Source organism: Anguilla rostrata, chromosome 7, assembly GCF_018555375.3.
Source record: "Anguilla rostrata isolate EN2019 chromosome 7, ASM1855537v3, whole genome shotgun sequence".
In the NCBI taxonomy this organism is placed as follows: Eukaryota; Metazoa; Chordata; class Actinopteri; order Anguilliformes; family Anguillidae; genus Anguilla; species Anguilla rostrata.
This window is the reverse complement of record NC_057939.1, coordinates 46,330,668-46,358,156: the sequence shown is the minus strand read 5'-3', so window position 1 is coordinate 46,358,156 and position 27,489 is coordinate 46,330,668. Positions and strand designations below refer to the sequence as shown.

Here is a 27,489-nt window from a genome sequence, read left to right as displayed (position 1 = left end):
GCCTTAGTTTAAAAGCAGTTATAACGTTCAGATTATGTACCACTATCCAAGATCTCACTTCACTAGGACTAGACCTAAAGTATGCAGAAGTACTGTACAAAAATTATGCATGTTCATGTGATATCCACAAAAATAAGAACGTGTGTACGCACACATATCCACACACGCACAAGCACAAACACAAAAAAACACACACACACACAAACACGCATACACAATAAATATAACTCAGGGACATCTTCCAACATGGCATTTTTAATTCTCCCGGTAAAGTCATACAGCAACAAAGCAACATTAAATAGCATGTTCGTTTAAAAACCAGCATCAGAAGTTCTGTTCATTTCTGCAACTCGCTAAATTTCTCCTAGAAGTGAGGCCATAAGGAACCCACTGCATCGCAGACCTTAAAAAAGCCCTCACCGTTACCAGGAATCATTTATACAGAACTCCTGAGTCCACACAAATGCTGTAAGAAAATCAAAAATATCTGAACAGACTTATCAAATGATTTACATTAGTAAAACTTAAACATATACAATAAAAAAATCATTTTATATAAAAAAAAAAAAAAAAAACAAACTTGAATGGTACATAAGTTGCTGTGACACTGTGCTACAGGTTAGTGCAGGTGTGACTGAAGCCCTTGGGTTGTCCTCCGTAGAGGACAGGAATCCAGAGCCTGCGTTGGGAAACGCCTTCCCTTGTGCACTTAAACAATATTACCGCTGACACAGCATACTGAGTCTGCTCAGCAGTCAGGCAGTGCATCAGACAGCACGCGTATGTGTGCGTGCGTGCGTGCGTGGTGTTGAGTGAGGGAGCGTGCGTGTGTGAGTGTGTGGGAGCGTGCGTGTATGAGTGTGTGTGAGCGTGTTCGTGCGTATCAGTTCAGCCATGTGGTGTTGAGCTGCGTCTGGTTCTTGATGCTGGTATCCATCTTCAGCACTTCGCGGATGGCCATGGTGGCGTAGGTGGAGGAGGGCAGGGAGAACTCCATCCTCAGAGCCCGGTACTTCCCCTCTGAGAGAACGACAGGAATGACAGATCAGCACAGAGGAATGAGAGGTGGAGACATAACATTTAAAAAAACGTTTTGATATGGCTTTTTGTCACTTTGTTGAAAGAGGAAAACCTGAGTACCTACATTATATACATTAATATTGCATTGGTATTTTAGAAATATACCTTTCATATAGACAGAAACCATTTCATATAAAGATACCCTTACCCCTGTTAATGTCCATTCTATACTGAATGTAGACACATGAAACAAGCAGGGCTGCAGAATGTAAAGATCTCCAGAATATTCTGGGCTGCAGAACTGACCTTTATTGAAGACAGGAGGAGGTTTATTGTCAAGCTTCTCTAGATCAGTGTGGACCAGAGAGATCCGGGTATCATCATAGTTAATCACCTCCCTGAGAGGAGGAGAGAGGGGGAGAGAGGGAGAAAGGGGGAGAGAATGGCAGAGAGGTCAATTAGTAGAAATTTATTTTGGTAAGAACATACAACTCAAGGCTGCAAACTCCACAAATAAAAAAAAAACTGCCAATTGAAATTAAATTTGAGGTTGACTGTGACACAGTACAATATAACAGTACTGACCAGCAGAGCGTGGAATGTGTCTACACCAGACCTGGGTCAAATACGTATTTGTTTTGGATTCAAATACTTTTCTGTGGTCTATTGATCTTGCCTGGTGTAAGTGAGCCTGCCAATATGACGAGAAGGCAGTGTTTGCACTTTTTGAGAGTATTTCATTGGTTCCAATACACCACACAAGATCAGTAAAGCATAGAAAAGTATTTGAATCCAAAACAAATACGTATTTGACCCAGGCCTGGTCTACACGCACATGCAGTACTGACCAGCTGACGTCTTTGGGTCGTATGATGATGCGTCGGTAGGCTCCGGCCAGAGAGTAATCCCGCACTTTGTGCCTCATGTTATCGATGTCCAGGTTATCAGCCTTCAGCATCTCCCTATAGCCCTCACCCACTGCAAGAGAAAGACAGCATTGCCCTATAGCCCTCACCCACTGCAAGAGAAGGACAGCATTACCCTATAGCCCTCTCCCACTGCAAGAGAAGGACAGCATTACCCTACAGCCCTCTCCCACTGCAAGAGAAGAACAGCATTACCCTATAGCCCTCACCCACTGCGAGAGAAGGACAGCATTACCCTACAGCCCTCTCCCACTGCAAGAGAAGGACAGCGTTACCCTATAGCCCTCTCCCACTGCAAGAGAAGGACAGCATTACCCTACAGCCCTCTCCCACTGCAAGAGAAGGACAGCGTTACCCTATAGCCCTCTCCCACTGCAAGAGAAGGACAGCATTACCCTACAGCCCTCTCCCACTGCAAGAGAAGGACAGCATTACCCTATGGCCCTCTCCCACTGCAAGAGAAGGACAGCATTACCCTACAGCCCTCTCCCACTGCAAGAGAAGGACAGCATTACCCTACAGCCCTCTCCCACTGCAAGAGAAGGACAGCATTACCCTACAGCCCTCTCCCACTGCAAGAGAAGGACAGCATTACCCTATGGCCCTCTCCCACTGCAAGAGAAGGACAGCATTACCCTATAGCGCCCACCCACTACACGAGACACAATCACCCGATAGCCCTCTCCCACTGCAAGAGAAGGACAGCATTACCCTATAGCGCTCACCCACTACACGAGAGACACAATCACCCTATAGACCTCTCCCACTGCAAGAGAAGGACAGCATTACCCTATGGCCCTGACCCTCTACATGAGAGACACTATCACCCTATAGCGCTCACCCACTGCAAGAGAAGGACAGCATTACCCTATGGCCCTCTCCCACTGCAAGAGAAGGACAGCATTACCCTATAGCCCTCTCCCACTGCAAGAGAAGGACAGCATTACCCTATAGCCCTCTCCCACTGCAAGAGAAGTACAGCATTACCCTATAGCCCTCTCCCACTGCAAGAGAAGGACAGCATTACCCTACAGCCCTCTCCCACTGGAAGAGAAAGACAGCATTGCCCTACAGCCCTCACCCACTGCAAGAGAAAGACAGCATTGCCCTATAGCCCTCTCCCACTGCAAGAGAAAGACAGCATTACCCTACAGCCCTCTCCCACTGCAAGAGAAGGACAGCATTACCCTACAGCCCTCTCCCACTGCAAGAGAAGGACAGCATTACCCTATAGACCTCTCCCACTGCAAGAGAAAGACAGCATTGCCCTATAGCGCTCACCCACTACACGAGAGACACAATCACCCTATAGACCTCTCCCACTGCAAGAGAAGGATAGCATTACCCTATGGCCCTAACCCACTACATGAGAGACACAATCACCCTATAGCGCTCACCCACTGCAAGAGAAGGACAGCATTACCCTATATCCCTCTCCCACTGCAAGAGAAGTACAGCATTACCCTATAGCCCTCTCCCACTGCAAGAGAAGGACAGCATTACCCTATGGCCCTCTCCCACTGCAAGAGAAGTACAGCATTACCCTATAGCCCTCTCCCACTGCAAGAGAAGGACAGCATTACCCTATAGCCCTCTCCCACTGCAAGAGAAGGACAGCATTACCCTACAGCCCTCTCCCACTGCAAGAGAAGTACAGCATTACCCTATGGCCCTCTCCCACTGCAAGAGAAGGACAGCATTACCCTATAGCCCTCTCCCACTGCAAGAGAAGGACAGCATTACCCTATGGCCCTCACCCACTACATGAGAGAGCACAGTGTGGAGTGTTACAAAGGGGGCAAACTCACCGTGGTGTGTGGGGTAAATAACATCGAACCCTGGCAGGGGCATCACCACATCGTGAATGGAATGGCTTTCAGCCTCTTCCTCAGTGAGCACGTGCGCCGAGCCTGTAGGCAAGGGGGGGGGGGTCACACGATGCAGAGTTGTAACCATGGCAACACCAATCCCCCACACCCCCTCTACATCTGCATGCTAAATCTCCCCCAGCCAAATCCACAGCAAGCTCTCAGTCAAGTGACACTGTGGACAGGAGCCAGTCCACACTCAGGTAATGGGCAGCATTTTTAATATCACCACATGGTTTTGCATGACACTTTTTTAGGGTCCATGCTCCTGCAAAGCAAGTTACACATGCGGTACTTGGACCATAATATAAGTTTACAATTTTGGGAGGTGTTTAGTACAGGACACACACTTCAGGGCATTGTTGTCTGTCATTTTCCATCCCTGGCCCCCTGGCCCCCTGCCTCCCCCAGGGTCTCACCTGCCCGGAGCACCAGGTCTCCCTTCACAGACTTTAGCCCGAAGGCCTGGAGCCGGCGGCTCACCATGGTGTTCCACACCAGGCTCTGGTAGCTGTGGATGTACATCAGCCGATTGTTCCTGGGGATCTGGGGTGGGCGGGACAGAGAGAGAGTGTCTAACAAACACTGAATAATGCACACATGCACATATGTACACACACACACATGCTCTCACTCTCTCTCTCTCTCTCTCACACACACGCTCACACACACACACACACAAACTCTCTCACACGCTCACACACACGCTCACACACACACACTCACACTCACAAGCACACACACACATGCACACGCACACTCGTACACTCATACACTCACACATGCTCACGCACACACACACACTCGTACACTCACACACACACACACACACACACACACACACACACACACACACACACACACACACACACACACACACACACACACACACACACACACACACACACACACACACACACACACACACACACTCTCTCACACACGCTCACCAGTCCGAAGGCGGTGATGATGTTGTTCTTGCCGTACATGGACAGGCCGCGCAGCAGCTGTCCCTCCACACAGCGCTTTACCGGAAGCTTCTTCAGCGCCGCCTCGGGGTCCTGAGACGCCGCCCACTCCTCCCGGCAGCGCACCAGGTAGCCCTTCTCCGCTGGGGGGCAGAGAGCCAGGGACAGGTGAGAGAGTCCGCATGGGGACAGGGGAAACAATCTGTACTGGGACAGGTGAGAGAGTCCGCATGGGGACAGGGGAGACAGTCTGTACTGGGACAGGTGCTCAGGACAGCATCACACCCCAGACAGACAGGAGATACAATGACTGAATGACAGACGCAATGACTGATTGACAGAATAACTAATGGACAAAATGTCCGACTGACACAAAGACTGACAGACAGACATGATGATGATTTGGAGTAGATTCTGAGATGCACAATGACATTTATAACAGTAGTGCGTTTTGTTTTGCTCTGTTTGTTTTTCAGTGGTGCAGGTCACTGTGTGTGGTGTCTGGCGTACCTCCGGGTCGAGGTTTCAGGATCAGATCCATCACTTCCGCCCAGTTATTCCGCAGGATGGCCCTGATGCAGAGACAGACAGACAGACAGAGACAGGCACACCCGATCCCATCAGTCACCTCTCTCAACGCACCACTCCGTAACCATGGAAACCTCTCCTCGCACAGATAGTCCCCGCAGCCGTGGAAACCGCAGTGGCAGCTCACCTGCCGACCTGGTAGGTGGGCACGGCGGTGGTGCCGAAGCGCTGCATGCCGTAGTAGTTGATGAAGCCGATGTCCCTGAGAGACGTCATGGCCTGAGTCACCTGCTCCTCCGTACCTGAGATATTCCTGTGAGCACAAACACGGGCATACTGAGTACTGAGTAGGGCATACCTACTCTCTTACACGCACACACACACACACACACACACACACACACACGCTTACCTACACGCACACACTCACCTGATGACCACAGTGAAATGGTTACCCTGCAGTTCCCCCAGTTTCAGAGGGTGCTTCTTGTAGCTGAAGTTTCCCAGCCTGAAGTTCATCAGGCACTTGTTGAGATGAGCCAGCCTCTCTGCGCTGATCCTGAACGCAACCAAACTTGCGTCACGTGACACCTCAACACACAAGCGACTGGAGATCATGAGGTTGAGAGGTCACAAGGTCGTGGCACTTACTTGAGCACAGCTATCTCCTGCACTGTGATGGCCCTCTTGTCTTTAGTCCCCATGTAGGAGAAGAGGTTGGGTCTCACTCTGTGGCCAACCAATAACATTCAACAGTGAGCTGTGAGCAACCAATAACATTCAAACGGTGAGCTGTGAGCAACCAATTCCATTAAATTAAGAAGCTGTAGGTGACCAACAGCATTCATACAGTCTTCATGTTCCACAGGTGAGTGAACATGCATATGTGGGCGAGTTTGTGTGTGTGCGGGCGGGCATGTGTCAGTATGTGTGTGTTGCAGTCACACTGACCTGAGGAACTTGGAGAGCACGTTGATGGCGTCCATTGTGTCCTTATTCTCTTTGTACAGCACACAGTGGCAGAAGCTGCCTCTACTTTTCGGCCACGAGTGTTTTCTGGGAGCTTCCGGAGGGTTCAGGGAGGGGCGGCGTGGGGGGGGGGGACACAGAGGGAAGAAGGGAGGTGAGGATCTACGCACCGAGGGGGCGCAGTGATTTACGCACTTTCCAAAGACACACCCTGACCGAGAGCCCATCCCTCCATCACCACGGTTACGGGTCTAAAAGACCAGTTTCAGGCCGTTGACTCGGACTCTTGGGATCAAAGAGGTTACATTCCAAACCCTGCCCTACTCCTCACAATGAGCACTCTGTGTGAAACTCGGAAACAAGATCCTGTTCGGAAAACAAGTCCATTAAACCCAGAGAAAGGTTTTTGTATGCATGAGGCATCTGTGGGGAACAAAACTAAGCAAATCTGGAAGGCTACGCTTAGCACGTCTGAAAATTCCATGGCACGTTCACAAGGAAGCCTTTATTGACACATTGAATCCATCGGGAAAATGAAAGGGCTGAAGTTGCAGACACTTCTGCCCTACTGTGTAGTGGCCTCAGTTTGCCTTCATGGGGACATGACATTCACTAACTGAGCTCTGAGTTCGGATTGGCTGACTAGGGCCAAGGCAGCCAATGGGAAAGAATGCCTTGGGTTCCACAAACACACAAGAGACACAAAAACCGCAATCAACCGTGAAGGTACTGAATACTCAAATCTAGTTTTTATAATAGTCACATAACGACACGCCAGCTGCGGTTACCACGTGCAATAACGGTGACTCCGAAACAGCTTAAGTATCTGGCTCATTACGGTGGACCTTTATAGGCAAAGAAAATTCACTTAATGAGGCCTACAACGCGATTAGCAAGCGTGTGGCGATTCGACAAGACCGCAAAGTGCAGTTAAAAGGGTGGCAAGTCAGTGGGGATAATTTCATTATCATGGATACTAACAATTATCATCCTTTATCCAGCAAGTGACTGAGCTGCCTTTGAAACAAGCACACATTCAAATCATCTATCAGAACCCAAATTTCAACTTGACCTGGTGTGATTTAGAATGATGAGAGTACAGAGAGAAATAAAAATAACAAAAAAATCTGAGGCTCAACTCTTCTTAAGGACACAAAAGCTGACAGCCAAACCCAAAAACTCCAAGGAACCTTCAACTTTTTCCCCACCCTCACCCTACTTCACCCCATCCCCTTGAAGCTGATTGGGCGAGATGTTCTTACCTGCCGCAGTTCTGACCACTGTCCAATCAGAGAAGAGCAGAAGAAGGACAAGAGAGTTACATTACTGAGAACGGTCAGAGACCCAGAGAGAGCTGCAGGAGAACTGGTGGTCTGCATGCAAGGGGCGAGGAGAAAAGGAGGAAGAGGCGGGTAGATGCTGTGCTGAAACTTTTCTGTGCAGCAGGTCAGGTAAGGTGCGCATGAGAGAGCGTTTGGCCTCTGATCTCCCTCACGTAGTCATGTGATGTCCTGGTAACTGCACCCCTCATTCTCAACACCATACATTACTGCTGTGTGTCAGGGTTGCACTTTCCTTGCCTGTCACTCAAACCTCAAGCTGATCTGGGTCAAATGTGGGTTTAAAAATTTTAAATCCCAACTCAGACACCAGTAATGTTGGAAAATGCTCCCCCGGAATCCTGACTATTTTCCCAAAAGAAAGCTTATTTACCAACAGCAGAATTGTGCGAAAGAATAATTCTGGTGGTGAAAAGAGTTGACTGCCAGTGCAAACTGATGCTAAAATGAAGAATCCGCAGAAGTATTACTGGTGTCTAAAGGGTTGAGGTATTTCTGATATCAGCACTGTTAAAGGGACATAAATGGCACACACATCTCCTAGTAGGTTCTCCAATGCATCAAAACACACGTCTGACTGTGGTTATTAGTGCCGTTCTCCACTTTGCATTGACAGTGCGTAAATTTTGTTGTCTCCTCTCAGCAGGGACATTGGTCATAAATTCAGTTTTCTGTTCGGCTATGTCTGCACAGCTGCTAGTCTGGATATTTACTTTTTTGTTTGGCTACAGAACAGAGCACAGACCAGACCACTGGTCTCATAGTAACAATGTTTGACAAAGAGACAAAATAGGCCTTGATAATCTCTATAACGTGTGTTTGAAAACTCTTTCTTAAGATGCAGAAAATTTGAAAACTCCTGCAGATCCATGAGAATCTTCAGCAAACCATGCTACAAACAAAAATACGCAATCATATGGGGTAAAGATTTATCTGTTATTTATATTGACACAGTTGTCTTTTAAAACTATGAGTAATCTGCAGGAATTTCTGTAGTGTCTAAAGTAAAAGTATTAAAGTATTAAAGGATCATTCCCAGTAATTAATTGGATTCTTACTGTGATGCAACATCTAAAAATATTTCCACCATTAGCTTTAGCATTTATGGACTAAAAATATTCAACTTGAGCAGAGAAGAAAACCACAGGAAGATCAGATACAAAACTGAAAGGTTCATCTCAACCCAAATGAACCTAACAAAATTGGGTTGATTAACTAAGTCCAACCCCCAGAGGATAGACATCTATTCACAAAACTCCATGTAACAAGTACAATATTTCATAAATGATCAACCAGGGAAAATCTGAACAAACTCAACATGAATGTCTATTCGTACGTGTTTCTTGTGATTGTACCATTTCTATACGTGTAGGTTAGCATAAAATTCAGCTGACTGCAATCTACCAAGACACTGAACTAAAATGAATTGAAAAATGCTCTTTGAATACAATGGGCATTTTAAATTTCAATTAAATTCCTGAATTGACTGATCAGAAAAGGACTCAAATTCCAACTCTGTTGTGACGTACACCTAGTGGCATTCATGTCAAATAGCAACTCCCTGCAGCCAGTGAACTAGGATCTGTCACTTCAGATTCCCAGAAGAAGAATACTTGTGGCTACTGTACACACAAACAATTGTCCAAACTTTTAGCCAAGCAAGAGTTTTAGACAAGCAAGAGTTCACTCAAAAAATTCAGGTGCTTTACAGAAAGGTTAAGATCCAGACACGATGAGATCAAACACCAATGGGCGTTAGATTAAAAGAAAGTAAAAACAACATAAAAACTAAACCAATGAGTCCAATTCTGGATCTTTCCCCCCATGGGCATGCAGATGTGTCAATCCTGAACATGCTCCGCACATGCAGTGTAGAAACCCCCCCCCCCCCCCCAAATTAATCCCCAATTAACCCCCGATCTCAGCGAATAGCTGGTTCCATGCATTGTGAGAGAGGAGGTTAAGTTTATTAATGGAGAGAAGAGTGCATGCAACAGACATTTTAATTCCATCAAAGACTTGACCTGGCACTCGAGCGGTAATTAACCTTTTTGCTGTAGACACTTGGCTGATCTAGTTTACCTAACATGCTAGAAGCAAATCTGTACTGTACACTGAATGAGGATTATGAAGGTCAGGATCACAGATGCCCAATTCATAGCCTTCATTTGGAACGATAATACAGAGCAGAAGGTATCAGTTGGCTCTCAAAAGGCCAGGACAACAAGAGCCTTAAATCCCACAGATTTACAACAGGAAACAGAGTCTGAGAATAGAGTAATATTGCAGAATAGTGGAATAAAATACTGCTTTATCACAAAGAGCGCTACATAAACGGATACATTTGTAGTACTGAATTCTCTATGGACTGCAAGATGTATGGAATGCGCTTATGGCCATTTTGCATGTGTATCCGAGAAGCCATTGAAATTGTCGGCGGTTATCATAGGCAGAGGCTCTTGCAGCTGGATTCAAAAGATTCAAAGCAGCACTACAGCATCACAAACCACAGGAAATGGCACTTCGTAAGGGAAATGATGCCACAAAAAAATCACCAATAAGCTAAATGACAGAAATTTGTCAGCAGGAGATTTGCACTCATCTCTCTCTCTCTCCCTCCCTCCCTCCCTCCCTCTCTCCCTCTTTACCTGCGAGAGCCTTCTTCCCTGCAGCGTGGTACGCTATGATGAACTTTCGGCCGTCTCTCTCCTCCGTCTTGGTCTCCAGGCCAGGGTATGAGGTCTTCACAGCCTTATGCAGAAGAGTGCGCTTCTCCTTGGTGTCATCCAATACCTGCCCAGCAACAGCAAAGCCACTGTATTTACCTGAACTCCATATTCTGCCCAGCGACAGAAAGACTGCTCCATTTACCCGAACACACTAAGAGGGGCGCACTGTCTCACCTGTATGAAGGTGTGTGCACGCACGCACTCTCTCACCCCTATCAGGGTACACACACACACACACATAAGCATGCACGCTCATCTGTACCAGGGTACAAACACACATCCTCACCTCTCTCCACGGGGTTTGCCCTGACCCACCTCTATCGCCACGTTCCCTTCTTTATTCTTCAGCAGCTGAAGTTCCTCCAGCTGCTGCTTCTGCTCTGCTGTCAGCACCTGCACTTCCTCCTCTGGCTGGGCTCTAGGGGTCTCCTGTGGGTAAATGCCATTACAAATCCCTTGGCGTCAGAAAAGCTGAAAATTATTTTAAAAGGTATACCATGACTGAGAACAAATCAAAATGCGTTTAAAATTCTAACTCATTTAATATCCCGCGGATAGACCCTTCCACATGGCAAATAAATAATGCAACGCAATTACATGGCATACAGCAGGACTCGACTATGCCTGTCCATTTACAGAAGAATGCACGCCCCACAGCCCCCTCCCCATCACCTCTGGTTCCACAGGAACTGTGAGGTCATCCAGGTGCACAATCTTCCCCTCCCTGTTGATCTCGTTCACCACAAAGTCAGAATACCTGGTCAAAGCAAAGGATATGTTTTACTGCCAATACAACACATACATATACACTCGCACACATACACACACACACACACACACACACACACACACACTTGCACACACATAATCTCACATACACACAAACACAGACATACATGCACACACACACACACACACACACACACACACACAGGTTTGGAGGCCCCTTTCTCACCTCTCCTTCAGAATCCCAGAAAAGCCCTCATGTTTGCTGACAAACTCCAGGATCCCCACGTCCAGCTCAGTCAGTCCGTGCTTCATCATGTCTGCGAAGGTCTCTCCCTCTTCCTCAGTCTCCCCAGGCTCCGCCCCCTCCTCCTCCTCCTCACTCCCTTCCTGCTCTGGTTCATCCTCTACCTCCTGCACAGGCTTAGGACCCATACCCCCGTTCTCTGAGTCTATCCCCTGCACTCGGGGTCTTTTGGCAATGTGGGCCGGCTCATCCTCTGAGCACGCCCTCTTCTCCCTTCCAGGAGTTGGTACAGTGGCCTCAGACTCCTCCATCTTCACAAAGCTAGGAAGAGCCAAGATCAAAGTAGAAAACAAACCAAAACCTATGAACATGTAGGCAATGGCAGACTGACTGCATGAGCCTCACAACAGATGAAATGGTACAATGAACTAACAATCAGGGACTTGTTTGTTTCCCACTGCAAAACAAAATTATTGGCTCGAAACCGAGCTGACTAACTGTAGATGTGTACTTACAGTTTGCAGTAGGACGTCCAACCGTGCGCTGGGAAGCTGCCCCGACGTTGCGCGTCGGTGACTGGGCAGCTGAGATTGCAGGACCTCGGCACTGCTCCAAGACTTCTCAAAATTCTAAGGAAACAGAGACGCCCATAAATTGTGATCGGCAAAGCGCCAATACGGACAGTTGGTCCAGCTGTTTAAATGTAAGCAACAGATTGGCCATTTGCAATGGGAAGGATGGGAAACTTTCCCGCATGTTTGAGCCACCACAATAAATTCCCTCAAGTCACTTCGCGAAGTTGTCATATTCAAGATTCCATCAATCTGACTTATTTTAGCAATATCCAGCCAGCTTACAATGTACTATTAAAAAAACCTTCCCGTAAACAGTAGCCAGCAATTCTTACTGTAAACAGTTGCCACGTTTAGCTCAGTAAGCGCAATAACTACTACATTTCCAGCAACAGTACACATAAACACAGGAAAGGCATGGCCAAGGCTTTTGGTTATGTTGACATTTATGTTATAGAAAAAACAATTTACTCGTCCCATTTAATACAATAACAAACCAGGTATGAGTCAGCTACTGTGGGGAAGCGATCATCCCACAGTGGCTACAACCACCTGGAAGCTATGCTAATGTTAGCTAGGGTGCTTGCTAGCTTGCACCCTGCATGCTTTCTGGCGAGCTAGCTGGACCCATGGACACTACATGCATGACCAACTATCCGCGTTTCCACAATAGATGGCAGAATATAGTACTCACTACAGCTAGCTAGAAATAGGTTTAATTAACATGCATACTATTAGCCAACGACAGAGTGTAGTTATTTCCCATACAATTCTCACCTGCTCCAGCTACACAGGTTTAGTACCGCACGTAACGCCAGTTTTCTCCAGGAAGCACGTGCATGCTCCACTCCGGAATCAGTCAGGGAGGCGGATGCCCCACCCACAGCATCAGGATTCGTTCAATGGCCTGCCAATCACATTGATATTCGAACTACCGTATTTATGGTCTGCATGCGCGTGATTTCTGCTGAAATTTACATGAATGGACGTAAAGGAGTAATTTTTAAATGTAACTCACTCTTAACTTTTTTGGCACTGATGGGAAACTATAATGTTGCCGTATTAGCGAATCAACAACCAGACATAAACAGGTAGCCCAAATAAAAAAGAAGAGTCGGCATCCTGTGGGGGTGTCAAGTCTTGCGGAGTGTACTATCTTTAATCTACTTACACCAGTACATGAAAGAACACATATGTTTGTAATTCTTATTCATATTTAAACGTATTGATGTAATATTTGGCAATATTCACAAATATATTCTCTGGTAATAATGGGGGTTTAGATTGGGGTTTAAATTAAAATCTTGTAAGAGGATATTAAAACATCGCACATGCTTCTACACATTTCCTAAAAATAAATCATCTTGCCTTTAAATTCGAGGGCGTGCATTCCTTCTTTATCTTCATTGGGGCATATTTTCGAAATTCATCGCAAAATATTTCATCGAAATTCTGCATTTCACTTCACTTGAACCAGGGGCCACGCTTCCGAAACTGTCCAGGTTAAACTGGACACGAACTGATACTGTACTGCACGATGCTCCTGACCCTGCCGACAGTGCGCGATCACGCACATCTGCGTCCTTGCCTGCGCGCTCACCGAAGGAACGCGCATCCTCCAACAGCGCTGACTCGAGTGTGTGTGTGTGTGTGTGAGAGAGAGTGAGAGAGAGACCGTGCTGGTCGCTGCCGCTGCTCTTGGGCCCCGCTACAGCAGAGGGGAAGGCGGATAATAACATGAGCTCCCGGAAAGGTGAACAAGATTTCTATAATAGCTGCCTTGCGCGACCCACGTTTTCATTTACTGGACTAGTACGGGGTGGGGTAGCTACCTGTCTGGGATTTCTGGGTATTTAGGATACTAGGGGGAAGTGCCGATGCTTTAGTCCGGCAAACTGGGCTGACAAGCTAGCGAGCTCACCGATGTTTTTCTCTCCCCCCCCTCTCTTTCTCTTTCTCTCTACTACTCGGCTCCTGAATCGCGCTCTTGGCAAATAATCGCACACGCAGTTATGGCCATCCAGGCCAGGAAGAGACGGCCGAAAGTAAAGAAAGACAAAGCAGCCCATCAGCGAAGGTAAGTAGCAGCCTACAAGGGACCGAACCGGTACAAACTGTGTTTCTCGCGCTGGGTTCACGAAACTGACAGCCAAACGCTGTTAGGCTACTGTTGACAGTTTGAAGGCGGAAGAGCGACACTTTGTAAAGACTCCAGTTTTGGCTGCAGACACGACAAACAGCTGCAGACGCGTTTGCAGGGGCAGTTGTTCGTGGAACTAACCCGAACAGAACTGCCTGGTACAGGGACCCTCTCGCCGTCTCTGCGGCTTACCTCCTGCTTTTACCGGACAGCTTTTACTGGCCAAACTCTGTAGAGTCGGAAGTTGCTATTGGCAACCTTCCGATGCCCAGAGCTTCACTTCAGCGGGCTCCTTGCGCCGATGGAGGCGTGCTTTGTGTGCATGGGGGTGTAGCATGCAATCCCTGCAGATCGGTCGCTAGTTGCGTGGAAGGCTGTCTCCAGCGATGGAGCCCAACCGTGTCTTGCTGTTGCGCTAGGGCTTCTTACGGGGATGTTCAACCCGTGTCTAGCGGACGTGTCGCTCTTCATGTTAGCGCAGTGGATGTATCATTATGATAACTGCAGGTATTGGTAACATTATTACATTTGGCATTGTGGCCCCACTGCATTATACGACCGATGTTTGTTATGTAGCCTACATTGTTGCTACATGCCGTCTGGCAGTTGGTGATGTAATGGGGGAGTAGCCTATACCTGTGAACGTGTGTGATAAAACAGCTGAACATGTGCAGTTTGTGAGGGTGTGTACGTGAACCTTATCTGCAAGGTGCAGGTTCCGGTATTTCTGCGTTGTGGCGTTACTAGGTAGCACACAGTGGGTATCGCGCGCTGTGCCAACTCGGGGGAACTCCAGGGTGCGATACTATTGGACTGACGTCACCCAATCATCAATGGATGGGGGCTGCTTACGCTGCGACTCGTGCCTAGGGTATGCTGTGGAATGTACTGGAATGCTCCCAGAGTCCTAGAATAAGTCACGGCTTTTCTCTCCTTCATTCGAAATTGGCTTTTATCTCCAAGGAGCAACTTGTCCAGGAATCAAGTGCTGATAAGTCGGATAATTATTTTTTTGGCTGGTGATGATATTTGTTGGTTGTTTTGCTGTGTTTGAATTTATTCAATCAGATGGGTGGTTCAGCTCTCTAGAGACAATAGGGGTGGGTGAAGTTTCTTTTCCTCGCTGCAGAATCTGCGGTTGTTTCCATAAGGTTGTGTTTACCGGCCCTTCAAATAAATGGCAGGACAGGAACCTCAACATTCCTGCACTAAAAGCCATATACTGTGTCTTTGGATCCCCAGGCAGTTGCCATTGATCTAGCTTGGCTTATATTCTAAAATAGATTTTTCAAAAATTGTTCTTTTCATAATAAAGTGCTGTAATGTTAGGGACAGTGGCACCCTGTCCTCACTCACTAACATCACAATAGTACTAACACTGGTGTTAAATAAAGTTAATGAAGCTCCCGCTGGGTTGAATTAACACCAGACAGTTCACTACATTAAACGAAACAGAAGAACACTAATCATTGCAGCTATGGAACTTTTATTTTGAAATCGATGCCCTTAAAAATTGTGGTCATACCTCAAAGGTAAGTCACGCTTCGGTCTGATGTTGCTTTCTTGTGGCTGAATGTGGCAGTCGGCACCCCCATTTGTCTTGTCCGTCCTTGCTCCTCCCCCCCTTTAATCAAATCAAATGTTATGGGCCACTGAGATACAGGCCCGGTCTTCCTTCTCATCACAGTGATGGAAACGATCCTCCCCCTCCTCACACAAGCGATTATATCTGACAGAAGACAGGGCTCAGCCGGTGAACAGGCTTTCTTATGAGTAAACCAGGCTCAACGACTGGCAGTGCCGACTAGCCCTCCAGTACAGAGCGTGTGTGACCGTGTGAACTGCAGTTGTGGTTTGATGAGTAATGATCTACAGTCTGCTTCCTCTATGGGACACTTTTATGGCCGTTAAACGAGGCACAAAAACGTGGAGGCAGTTGTGCCTTTCGCAAAGATAAAATATTGACAGGCGGGTGGGTGGGCATAAAAATGGCAATAAGCTGCTATATTGGTCATGATTCAGAACTGTTTGTCCATAACTAATTAACAGACTTTATTCTTTTTTTATTTTAAGCAACATTTTGTAATTCATTTAACCAATTGCCCAGCCTTATAATGCAATATAAGAATGTCATTAATGATAAAATAAATGGTATAACCATGAAACCATTTCTTTTTGTGCATACTAGTAATTAAATGCAACATTTAAATGTTCCACAGAGCTATACAAAACAGCGAAGGTGGCCCACTGTATTGTAAGGACTGGCGTGTGCCACACCTTCATTTGAGGCAGTTGTTTTCATAAATAATTTTTATGTTTTGAAAGTTAATCCCATCCTTGTTTTGTTATTGTTGGGTGACAAGTTTGTCACCGAACGACAGGCTGCAACGTGAGTCAATTAATTCATAGCTAGAGAGTTGGAAAGAAATTTGGGAATGAGTTGATCTGGCCTGCCCATGTAAAGGCCGGCACTCTTCCAGAAAAGATACAGCAGTCAGAAGTCTGACTGCTTACAATGGCTTCCGCACAGATCGAGAGTGTCGGAAACTTCTGGAAGATTAAAGACATCCACTCCTGCTGCCTCGTGGGGTTGCCTCCTGGTAAAAATAATAAAAAATAGAGGCTCACTTGGTGACCTACACCTGCACGAGGAATACACAGCCCAGAGTAGAGCCCCGCCCCCTTCCCTCTGTTGCCTTGACAACCCAACTGGTGACCCATAGCAGGTAGCAGGGCTGCCCCCTCGCAATGGTACGTAGCCTTCACTGGTTTTCCTGCATTCTGTAGGGTGTGGTGCTAGCCCTACAGATAGGCTTGTGTGTGTGTGTGCTTGTGTGGGTGTGTGGGAATTTTTTTTTTCGTGGGTGCGTGTGTGCACATGTGTGTGCGTGCGTGTGTGTGCGCGCATGTGTGTGCGTGCGTGTGTGTCTGCGTGCACGCACACATATTATGCTCGCAACCTTCACTAAGATGCACAGTTTCCGTAATTAACATAATGACAGGGGCTCAGTGGTGACATAACATAACAACCCTGCTCCCCTGTTGATGCTTCCTTTGTTGTAAGAGCCGACTGGTTATAAGCTTCCTCGGTCCCTTTCTTCATTATGGCTTCATGGCCACGGAGTTAATTTCACGCTGTACTATCAGCAACAAAATTGAACTCGGAGCCTGGCTTCTTGTTTTAATTGGTTCTTGAATCTCCCCATGTGACCACAGGGGTCTGCAGATGCTCTTTACTTTGCATTGTTGCCGTGGCGAACAAATGCAACAGCTGTTTTGTGGTTTTTTGTGTTCTCTGCTGTGCTCAAGTCAGAGCTGCCAACTCTGGGATATCCCCCAAATTTATGGTTTTATTAAAACTCGTTGGGCAAAGTTTGATGTATGTCAGTTAGTTTTTATTTGCCGCTGTTTAATGATTCACTGTTGGCAATGTGAGAGCATTGTATCGAAAAAGAACAAAGACAGCTACAGAAGATAGTTTCAAAGACGTTTTGTAAAACTGGGCTTGCTTCAAGCATTCAAGACACTTCCTGTGTGGGGGTTTCTTGAACGTTCAGTTTTTACAGCCTATTTTTCAAAACCGTGTCTTTCCTCGGTGCTTTTTTTTTATCGTTCTGCACACGTGCGGTCTAGCGTTCTTTGAACACCTCCTCGCCTTGGCGCACCTGCGTTTTAAAACCGCCTACCTGCGAGTGTAGTCCTATTAATACGCATCCCTGTAATGCGATAACGCTGTTGTTTTCAAACGATCGCCGTTTGTTCTCGTTGTTCAGCGTCGTGCGGTGACTAAGCAACCATTAATGAAAATGTTGAATGGACAAGTGCGTTGGCCTATAACTATGCAGTTACAGCCTGACCGCCTCTGGTGGGCCCCGAACGAGGTCGACGTTGGCTAATGTTACCCGGCGCCGGTGCAAAATTCAAACCCGCCAGGCCTGCACTTCTGACCCCGAGAGCTGCAGTGGAAAAGACACGGAGCTTCTCCGTATGATACGGACATGCGTCAGTCCTCTGTTCAGAGTGCGTGGCCTTACGCACTTTCAGTTGTGTAATAATGGCTGCAGAACTGCTTACACTAGCTTATTCGGTTCTGCTTTGGCCTATTTGCAAAATGACGGAGTGTGTGTGTGTGTGTGGTTGAGCGGTGGGTGATATTACTGTAGTGCAAGGCTCTTAACCGCTTTGATTTATCCTCAGCGTTTCTCCCTTTAGAGGAGCGAGTGTTACGATAGTAAAAAAAATATGGGGCCAGAAATCACTGCTTTGTGAGCTTGCCGTTTTAAATGCTTGTAACTTGGATGCACGTTCTGGTTGGAATTACTGTAAATGAATGGTTCTGGGCCGCCTGTTTGTCACCCATAAAATGCTATTGGCATAACAAGACAAACCTGTGTTACCACAATTTCCAGTCTATTATTACTCCAGACACAGGTGTTAGAACTGCAGATTACTGTATCCAGGGTGGATCTGAGCCTGCTTTAAAGCTGTAGGTCTATCTCAGGCAGGGACAGAAAGCCCAGGTGCTGGAGAGCCACAGGATCTGCTGCACACTTAACTCACATCACCTGGTTTCTTGGGTCTGAATCAAATTTGGGTGAAAATGAAAACCCCAAAACCCCATGGTTCTCTAGGGCTACGTTCAGATTACAGGCTGAATCAGCTGTGCCATACAGCCACTACAGATGATTCAGAATGCCGCTGCCCGACTCATCTACAACCTCCCCAAATTCTCCCACGTCACTCCCCTGCTGCGATCACTTCACTGGCTACCGGTCGCTGCCAGGATCCGATTCAAAGCCCTGACCCTTGCCTACACTGCCGCCAACAGGACAGCCCCTATCTACTTGCAGGACATGACTCAATTCTATGTGCCTGCTCGACCACTCCGCTCTGCGGCAGCAGGGCGTCTTGCAACCCCTCCCACCCGCCCAAAGGGATCACAGAGCTTCTCCACCCTAGCTCCCCAGTGGTGGAACGAACTCCCCGTCCCTCTCCGAACCTCCCCCTCACTATCCATCTTCCGCCGTGGCCTGAAGACTCATCTCTTCAGACTATACCTAGAATAACCACCACCACGCTGTGTATATATATATATATACATATTTAAAAAAAAAAAAAAAAAAAAAAACCCTTTTTCCTGTCACTTGTTACATGTTGCCCCATCCCTGCACTTCTTGGTAAATTGTATTTGTCCTAATACTCTAGCTTATTCTTCTGCCTAGTTTGGCCTTGCAGATGTTAGACCAGGATAGTGTTCTTTGTTCTCGGCTAGAAATAGCTTTACAAAATAAGTAATTGTACCTTACTGAACCCGTGTTCAGCAGTTGTCTACGATCATGAAAATGCACTTTTGTACGTCGCTTTGGATAAAAGCGTCTGCTAAATGAATGTAATGTAATGTAATGTAATGAATCAGTCTTTCGGCCCTAATCTTTTTCTCGGCTGTATGAACACAAAATCTGATCTTTTCATATCAGATTTGGCCCACTTCCATATGTGTCAATTTAACTATCAGATGGGAATTCATGACAGAGGTCTGTTCACCTTTACGTCAGCTGTCAGTCGCTTACAAACGCGAATGTGAACGTCAGTTCAAAAAGACCAGATCCGAGAAAATAATCTGAAATCAGCGTTATGTAATGTAAACTTACTGTAGCCTCGGATTTGCCTTTAAATAGTATTTTGTTTTTCAGCCTGCACACAACAGGGACCAATCTGTTTTCAGGATTTGCTCCCACCAATTAGCGGCTCATAAACAGCAGTGTAGTGTCATGGTTAGGGAAATGGCCTTGTTACTTAGAAGTTGCAGGTTCAATTTCCAGATGGGGCACTGCTGTTTCACCCTTGAGCAAAGTACTTAAGTTGACTTACTTCAGTAAATATTCAGTGCTAGAAATGGAATGGAAAAATATATACGGCGTGCACTCTGGATAGGAACATGTGATAAGCCAAAAATATAATGTGATAAAACCCTTTGTGGAGATGCGCGTTGGGAATTCCTCTAAAATTAGTGTGCACCTGTGGTGACGTTTCAGTGGTGGATTCGTAATGCCTGCGTAATCAGAATAGTTACTGACGACAGTTTGAGAAAAATTGAATATTTTTGGTCATGATTATGGATAACAGTTCATGACTGAAAGAAATATATGGAATCACATGAGTTTCACCAGAGGAGAGGTAAGGTGTGTGAGTGTGTGTGTGTGTGTGTGTGTGTGTGTGTGTGTGTGTGTGTGTGTGTGTGCAGAGAAAAAAGCATCACGCCCAGGAACGTCCAAAACAAATATTAGAAGAAGCACAGGCAGAGGAGCTCAGATTCAGCCAATGTGCAAGAAGACGGAGATTGCCAGTGCATCATAGATATGACTGATAGCATGGTTATTTTCTAACATTTTCAAGGTAAAAATCCTGCATAGTGTGCCTTTAAATAAATGCAAGCTCAGCAAGCTGGTCTCATTGCATCTCTCAGCTGCGTTCCAGGTGACTGCACTCGTCTGTCAGAAACCCTTTGAGCCAATTCCCCAGAATAATGCCACTCCCAAACAATAACTTCCTGTGAGGCCCGTATTCTATATTTGAAATGTCTGCACATACGTGTGCATATCCGCGTGTCTTTGTTTGCACGATGTGTGCGCGCACGCACGTGTGTGCGTATTTGCGTGTGCATTTGTGTGTATCTGTGTGCAATGTCCTTGCATGCGCATGTGTGCATTCATGCATGTCTGCCTGCGTGTGCACGCGCGCACGTGGACGAGCGTGCATGTGAACGAGCGTGCATGTGTGTCCACGTGAACTAATCACTACTCCTGTGTGACGTACTACTTCTGTGCCTTCCTGTGATTCTGAGACAAAAAAACATAATTAACGATTTTACTGAGCATCACAGCCCTGCCCCCTGCTGACAGTCTGATGGTATTACATGCCTGGTGATGTGTTCAAAGGCCTTTTAATCAGATAGCCTCTTGTTTACATTGCGGTGTTTATCTTGACAGACGCAGAAAGGGAGATTAACCTTGTTAGGACTCTCGAGCCCTTCTGAAGTGTTCTCTCCCTCCCATTCTCTCCTCTCATAAATCTCTCCTTCCCTCTTTAACCATCTGTGGATGTAATCCTCCCCCACCCCCACCCTTACTGCTTCAGCTGAAGGAGACAGCAACATGCCAAAGCCTAATTTAACACCTAAATTAGATGGACAGTAAAACTTTTATTTATTTATTTTTTTCCTTGGATGTGGGTTTTGGGTTTGTATTTAGATTGTGATTCTGATTTTGGATTTGAATTTAGAGGAGGCTTGGATGTGGGAACAGGAACCCACTGTGTAACATGGAACAGGATCATGATCAGGGCGTATCCCGTTCCTCTCGGACAGAGAGACACTGATGGGAATCACGCAGTCGGTTTTGACCAGTCAAGGAGGGGTTAGTGTAACACGCCCCCCCACCCCCCCCAATAACTAATCCCCACAGCTGGGCCCCTCCCACCTCCTCAGCAGAACAGCTGTGAGCCTGAGGTGCTCTGTGGCCTTAGATCAGACGCATAGACCAGCGAACAAGAGAAATGACAGCCCTGCCCCCACCCTTTAAACATACAGGATTTCTTTATGCATACAGTATCTGCATTATTTAGCTAGCATGTGCTAGCGGTAGCATGTACAGGAGGGTCCTGTTTGGGTTGTAATTTGGGGACACAGTTTATTTATTTATTTTATTTAACCTTTAAATAAAGTATCTCTCTCACACACACACACACACACACACATGCACATAGATACACACACACGCAATCATATGGCTGTATCCAAGGCTGCCCCTGAGATTTTGGGGGCCTTGTACAACATTTTATTTGCCCCCCTGCTGTCTTTCAGGGAGAACGTGATTGAAGGCTGGGTGGGGGGCGGGACAGATTGCGACTGTGGGTGTGGGGGATGGGGGATTACGATTGCGGAGGGGGGCAGTGGGTGCAATCGAGGAACGGGGCGGCACTGTTGCTGTCCTCTCTCGGGCCATATTCAGGGCCCCCTAAACCTGTATAACCCTCCTCCCCCCTTACGTGCGGGCTTGGGTGTGCCTGCGCTGTACAGAATTATAGTTACATTACATTTAGCCGTTTAGCACGCCCTCTTTCCCAGAGGCACTTAAAGAAGTACATACATCAGGGTTTAGGCAGAGAGCAGAGGCGTCAGCAGTGCCAGCAGTTTCACTTATGCTAGCGGTAGCTGATACATAAAGCCAGCCCATAAAGATAAGTGCCTTAGCAGGTGCAGGAGAGAGATTGTGGATGGAGTGCTTTAACCCTTTAAGGTGTAAGATCACAAATAAGCTATTAGAACGTTCTTAACTGAACATTCTAATGCTGATGTAACAATCTCTACTGGTAATTGAAAGCAATGGAGTTCTAGAACACTGACTTGGAATTTTGAAAAATGTTCCGAAAAACCTACTCTTGAAAGCAAGTAAGTAGCAGATGGGTTATAGAGGATACAGGATATAGAGGATTTAGACCAGGCACTGCTGGTTTCATAGCACTGCTGGCTTTCATTCTTGCCTTCGAATCAGGGACTGATTAGGTGTGGGACAGTGGGCGGGTGAAGTGCCTGAGCAGTCGGTGACATTGATCGATTAGCTACGTGGCTGTAAAGCAAACCAGCAGCAATGCTGACTTGAGGGCCAGATTTGAGTATTCCTGACATCGGAATGTCATCGGGCTGCAAACACTGTGATTAATGCTGTGAAATCCAAGTTGTGTAGGATTACTTTACATCAGTGTGTCAGTGTTAGTCTCAGGTATAACAGTGTGATATACTACAGGGTACAGAGGGCCCAATTACAATCAATATGTGTAATCACTCAGCCAATTAGCATAGCAAACAAACTGTAAGTGCGCTAATCTTATCCCAATACAGCTACTCCTCTAAAATTACTGCAAGAAAAGGAAATTGAAGCTCAAAAAAATAGTTTCTCACAGCCAGTGTCCCTGCTGTGATGGTTATTGAGGTCATTATGGCATTACGCTCGATGCCAAAGCTTCAGAAGCTAGGCATCTCTTTGCATTATGGCATATAACACTCATAAAAAGATTTATCGACTTGTTACAGTGCTGTCATTGGTTAGGCTATTGGATTAATATAGATGTATTTGCTGGGTAGCATTTGATGGTAATGTGCATGGCGCTTCACTTCCAACTTTGACATATTTCAGCGCTAACTTCTTCTGACCAGCAGATGCTACTCGTGAAAACTGTGTTACTCAAAGCTTTGAGTAATGAACTATTTTCGACAGAATGGGCCGGAAAGCTTTGTTGTTTTAGAATGCTTAGTTCCCCCTTCACTAGAGGACGTTGGTGGGGCTTTGTACTGCTGTCTTATTTGATATCATTACCTGAGTAGATTAGAAGGTGTGGCTGGCAGGTGTGGAAATAAGCCTGTTTCCACAAACACAGCTGCCCTCATCAACCCTGACAGGCAGCGCAGAGGAGTAGTTCTCATCTCCTCCACGGGGTGGCAGCACACGAACATGCATTCACACATCGGCACACACAATACACACAAGCACGTACTGTATACACGTACACACATCGTGCATGTATGTCCATACGCACATCTACGCATGTTCACACACACACATAGCCACACATATGCTGCGCGCACACACAACACACACACACACACTCACACAACACACACACACACGCACGCGCGCACACACACACACACACCCACGTCTGCCTTCTCTTTGCCTTTTATAAGAAAGAGGACTATGAGCTGCCATTGGCCGGCGGAATGGGTGAGAGCCAACGCCGCAAAAGAGCGCTGACTTACGAATTCTCTCGCGCGCGGCCCGCATCTCCACGGAGACGCCGTGTTCTCCTCACTCCTGCCGTACGGCTGGACCTGCGACCGGCCGCATCGCAGTAAATCACGCATTCCCAAAGCCATGCGCTTCCTGCAGCGCATCCATCGGATCCCGCCGGTGCTCCTCTCACGGCCTCATCACTGTGCGCTTCCTGTTTCCTGCGGGAGGAAGGCCTGTAATTGTAGTCTTCCTGGGCTCATTAGGGCACACAGTCCCAACAGTGCTCTTCACAGGGACACGACCAGTGGAGATTACACTGGATCAACTCCACACTTCTTATGCCCTGGGTCTTTAGACTTAATAGTCCTGTTTAGTTTTACATTGAACATGCACACACACACACACAGACATGCTCGCATGCGCACGTACATGCACACACAAATACGTACACACACATACATGCAACATGCACATACACACACACACGCACACACACCCAACCTGTCTGCCAGGGGTCAGTAAGTCTGTTCCTGGAGTGTATATGTACGTTTTCCTGTCATTTACCGAATAAGCTAATTATCTGTATCCATCCTGTTTACTCGTAGAGTAAACCACAGTACAAGGTTTGGTACAGGGGCAGAAGAACGGACTGTGGTAGCATTCATGAGCCTATCGCAGAATGAGCTAAAATGTAAGATCATGTAAGTTAATGGGGCCAATTAACTAATTAAGGGCATGCGTTTTGGTGTGAAATTTAGCTACGGATACATCCCTTTGCTGCTGGGGTGTGGATGCAGTTTCTAGTCTTGTAGTAGATGGGGTAATGTGCTGAGTTTGGTAATGGGAAGGTGGTCCTCCAGAGGAATCTCTGGATATGATAAAGGGAGGGTACATTTCTGTTGGCTGGGTTTGTGGTTGCGTGCGTGTGCGTACGTGTTTGTGTGATTTACTTTGAGATTAAAGTTTACCCTGGGTCTGTTGAGTTGTGAGCAGTGATCAATAATCTCTGTACTCTGACATTCTTATGCTGTGACTGAAGGGGGAGGGGTGTCAGAGGTGACCTGCAAGGTGGTCAATAGGTGGTCCTGTTGTTCCTGACCCCCGTATTGCATTAATGTGCTTATGCGCCGTGACAAAGCTAATCACGGGGTCAGAGGTCACCGAGCTGTGTGCCAGACCGCGGGGGGTACAATCCGTGTCTGTCCCGGGCACCTTCAAACAAGCTGAAAAAATGAAAGGGTCATGAGTGCGGAAATGAGGAGAGAGGGGTGGAGCTGTAGGGGAGGCAGGCAGCTCATTGGCTCCCTGGCGTGTGGATCTCTGCGGGAGAATCAAGTATGTGGTGAATGTGGAATTGGCCCAGTGATCAATGTTATTTGTATTCCCCTGCTTCTCTCTCTCTCTCTCTCTCTCTCTCCATCTTTCACACACATACACACAAACGCACATGCACACACACACACACACACACACACTCATGTTTATATTCACGCCTCATACTCCTGTGTATGCACACACACACATGCTTCTCTGGAAGAGGAGCGTGTTGTTATTGGCGGTATATTTGGCAGCAGGATACAAGGGGCTGTGCGCTAGCCTTTTTCCAGCCTACTTCTCCATGGAGAGAGCGAGAGGGGGCGATGGGGGTTTATGAGAAGGGATGTAGGAGAGAAAAGAGGTGTGAGGTATTGAGAGAGGTAGGCTATTGGGTGTGGGAGAGAGGCATTGGATGTGGGAGAGAGGTATTGGATGTGGGAGAGAGGTATTGGATGTGGGAGAGAGGTACTGGATGTGGGAGAGAGGTATTGGATGTGGGAGAGAGGTATTGGATGTTGGAAATGGATTCTTTCTGTAAGTCAAAACAGAGCGAAAAGGCTAGCGCTAAGTAGGTGATGTAAACAGACCAGTTATTCCATTCGCAATGAAACGCAGGAAACATGGGGCCTGATAGAGGGACTATGGGCTCATTCCAATCGCTTATTTTATCCGTCCTCGTCTCCTCGGTCCTCACCTGACCCGGAGATCGATCGAGGTCCACCAACTTCAAGGACATTTCAACCCGTTAAACGCTCCCTGAGGGAGCTAGGAGGCTCCCGAAGGATGCTTGAGCAAGGAAACATGAGCGCGTCCTTTGGGGAAGTGTTTTTTTCAGAACGCGTGCCATATAAATGGTTCACCTGTGGACCCACCTCTCTCCGTTTACCACATCTGTAATTGACGTGGCTTCTAACTGACGCTTGAAAGAGCAAGGATGGTCTGTTTGCCTAATAGCCTACACGTTTCCTTGATTCCTCCGTACTTGCGTCCTTTCCTTGCTACCTTTCCTTGCTGATAGGGAACCATAATTCTGCCTGATAGGGGATTTTCACTCTATCTGATAGGCTATCTGATAGGGAACTTGAATTCTACCTGATATGGGACAGTGGGTGGTGGTGGGGGTGGGGGTTGTGGGAGGGGTCAGAGAAAGACATGGAGGGGCAATGCAGCGGTGTTTTTTGGGGGGGGGGGGTGACCACTTGGATAAATGTGCTGGGTTACAGTGGGAATGTTTGGTAATCATTGTAATTCTCTTTTTATTCTGTACATATTAACAAATGCAATAAAACGTATTATTCATATTCTTCCTTTTTATTATTATTATTATTACTATTACTACTACTACTAACAAAAGAGTCTGTTGTCTGAAATGAGTATACACATAGAGATGCTAAACAGGTAGCCTCCTGTCTGTGATATGTATTAACACAAAAATGCTAACAAACTAGCCTGATGTTTGTAATGTGTATGAACACAGAGATGTAACCAGCTAGTCTGCTGTTTGTATGTGTGAACACAGAGATCCTAAGAAACTAGCCTTCTGTCTGTAATGTGTATGAACAGAGATGCTAACCTGCTAGTCTGCTATCTGTATGTGTACACAGAGATGCTAACAAGCTATCCTCTTGCCTGTAATGAGTATGAACACAGAAATGCTGACAGCTTGTCTGCTATCTAATGTGTATGAACATTGAGACGCTAACCAGCTAGCCTGTTGTTTGTATGTATGCGCACAGAGATGCTAACCAGCTTGCCTACTGTCTGTAATGTGTGTGAACACAGAGAGGCTAACCAGCTAGCCTCCTGTTCTGCCTGCAGTGTAGGTCTGTGGGCTCTCTCCTCAGTATAGAGCATCTCTATGGAGATGTTACATCAGGACCATACCATCTGTGCTGCATTAGGAGGGGAGTATTGGGTTCAGCATTAGTATTAATGTAGTGTGATGCTTCACTATCTGGGTGCTTTCTTACCCGCAGGGCTGCTTCTCTTTTGGCCCAGATCCCAGAGTAACTGGATGTGTCAGACTCGGCTGTGTGTGTGTGTGTGTGTGTGTGTGAGTGTGATTGCTTGGCCTTAGTGTTGTTTCAGGGCTTCTTTATGTTTATTTATTTATTTATTTTTTTTCAGATACATGCATACACACATGTGAAAACACACGCTAATACGTGTGTATGTGGGGTGTGTGTGAGAGTTCAGCCTGGGTGTCTGTGTGAGGATGTTCGTCAGCACAGGTGTGTGTCAAGCAGCGAGTTCCGTGTGCGCGTTACGTGTTGGCGTTGACGTGTTCAGGCGCGCATTGTGTGTGAGAGAGAGACAGAGAGCGAGACAGAGAGCGAGAGAGGTTATAGAAG

General features: G+C 46.8%; 2 protein-coding genes across 11 annotated transcripts in view; one reads left to right on the top strand and one right to left on the bottom strand.

Annotated features, from left to right (window-relative positions):
• Positions 1-235: 235 nt before the first annotated feature.
• On the bottom strand, positions 236-12,819 carry pus7 (pseudouridine synthase 7). 7 transcript variants are annotated; one of them, XM_064344716.1, is made up of 17 exons: positions 12,671-12,818; positions 11,837-11,950; positions 11,304-11,642; positions 11,004-11,105; positions 10,664-10,766; positions 10,268-10,412; positions 6,262-6,373; positions 5,962-6,039; positions 5,741-5,869; positions 5,498-5,623; positions 5,293-5,354; positions 4,765-4,925; positions 4,234-4,360; positions 3,755-3,856; positions 1,869-1,998; positions 1,327-1,418; positions 236-1,020 (listed from the first exon to the last, which is right to left on the bottom strand). In XM_064344716.1, exons 3-17 carry the CDS (start codon positions 11,630-11,632, stop codon positions 884-886), a joined length of 1,935 nt encoding a protein of 644 aa, XP_064200786.1. In that variant the 5' UTR covers positions 11,633-11,642; positions 11,837-11,950; positions 12,671-12,818; the 3' UTR covers positions 236-883. The 7 variants fall into 7 exon arrangements, with proteins under 7 accessions (XP_064200786.1, XP_064200790.1, XP_064200787.1 ...); XM_064344720.1 differs by having other exon boundaries at positions 10,664-10,777; positions 11,021-11,105; XM_064344717.1 differs by having other exon boundaries at positions 12,662-12,762.
• A 653-nt stretch (positions 12,820-13,472) lies between these two features.
• The window catches only part of LOC135259858 (SRSF protein kinase 2-like), a 45,163-nt gene continuing 31,146 nt past the window's right edge, over positions 13,473-27,489 (top strand). For 3 of the 4 annotated variants that reach the window (XM_064344710.1, XM_064344711.1, XM_064344712.1), the window contains exons 1-2: positions 13,474-13,646; positions 13,904-13,970. In XM_064344710.1, the coding sequence (XP_064200780.1) occupies positions 13,631-13,646; positions 13,904-13,970 (83 nt within the window). In that variant the 5' untranslated portion in view covers positions 13,474-13,630. Of the gene's footprint in view, positions 13,647-13,903; positions 13,971-27,489 lie in introns of all 4 variants that reach the window. The other variant, XM_064344708.1, reaches the window with a different exon arrangement.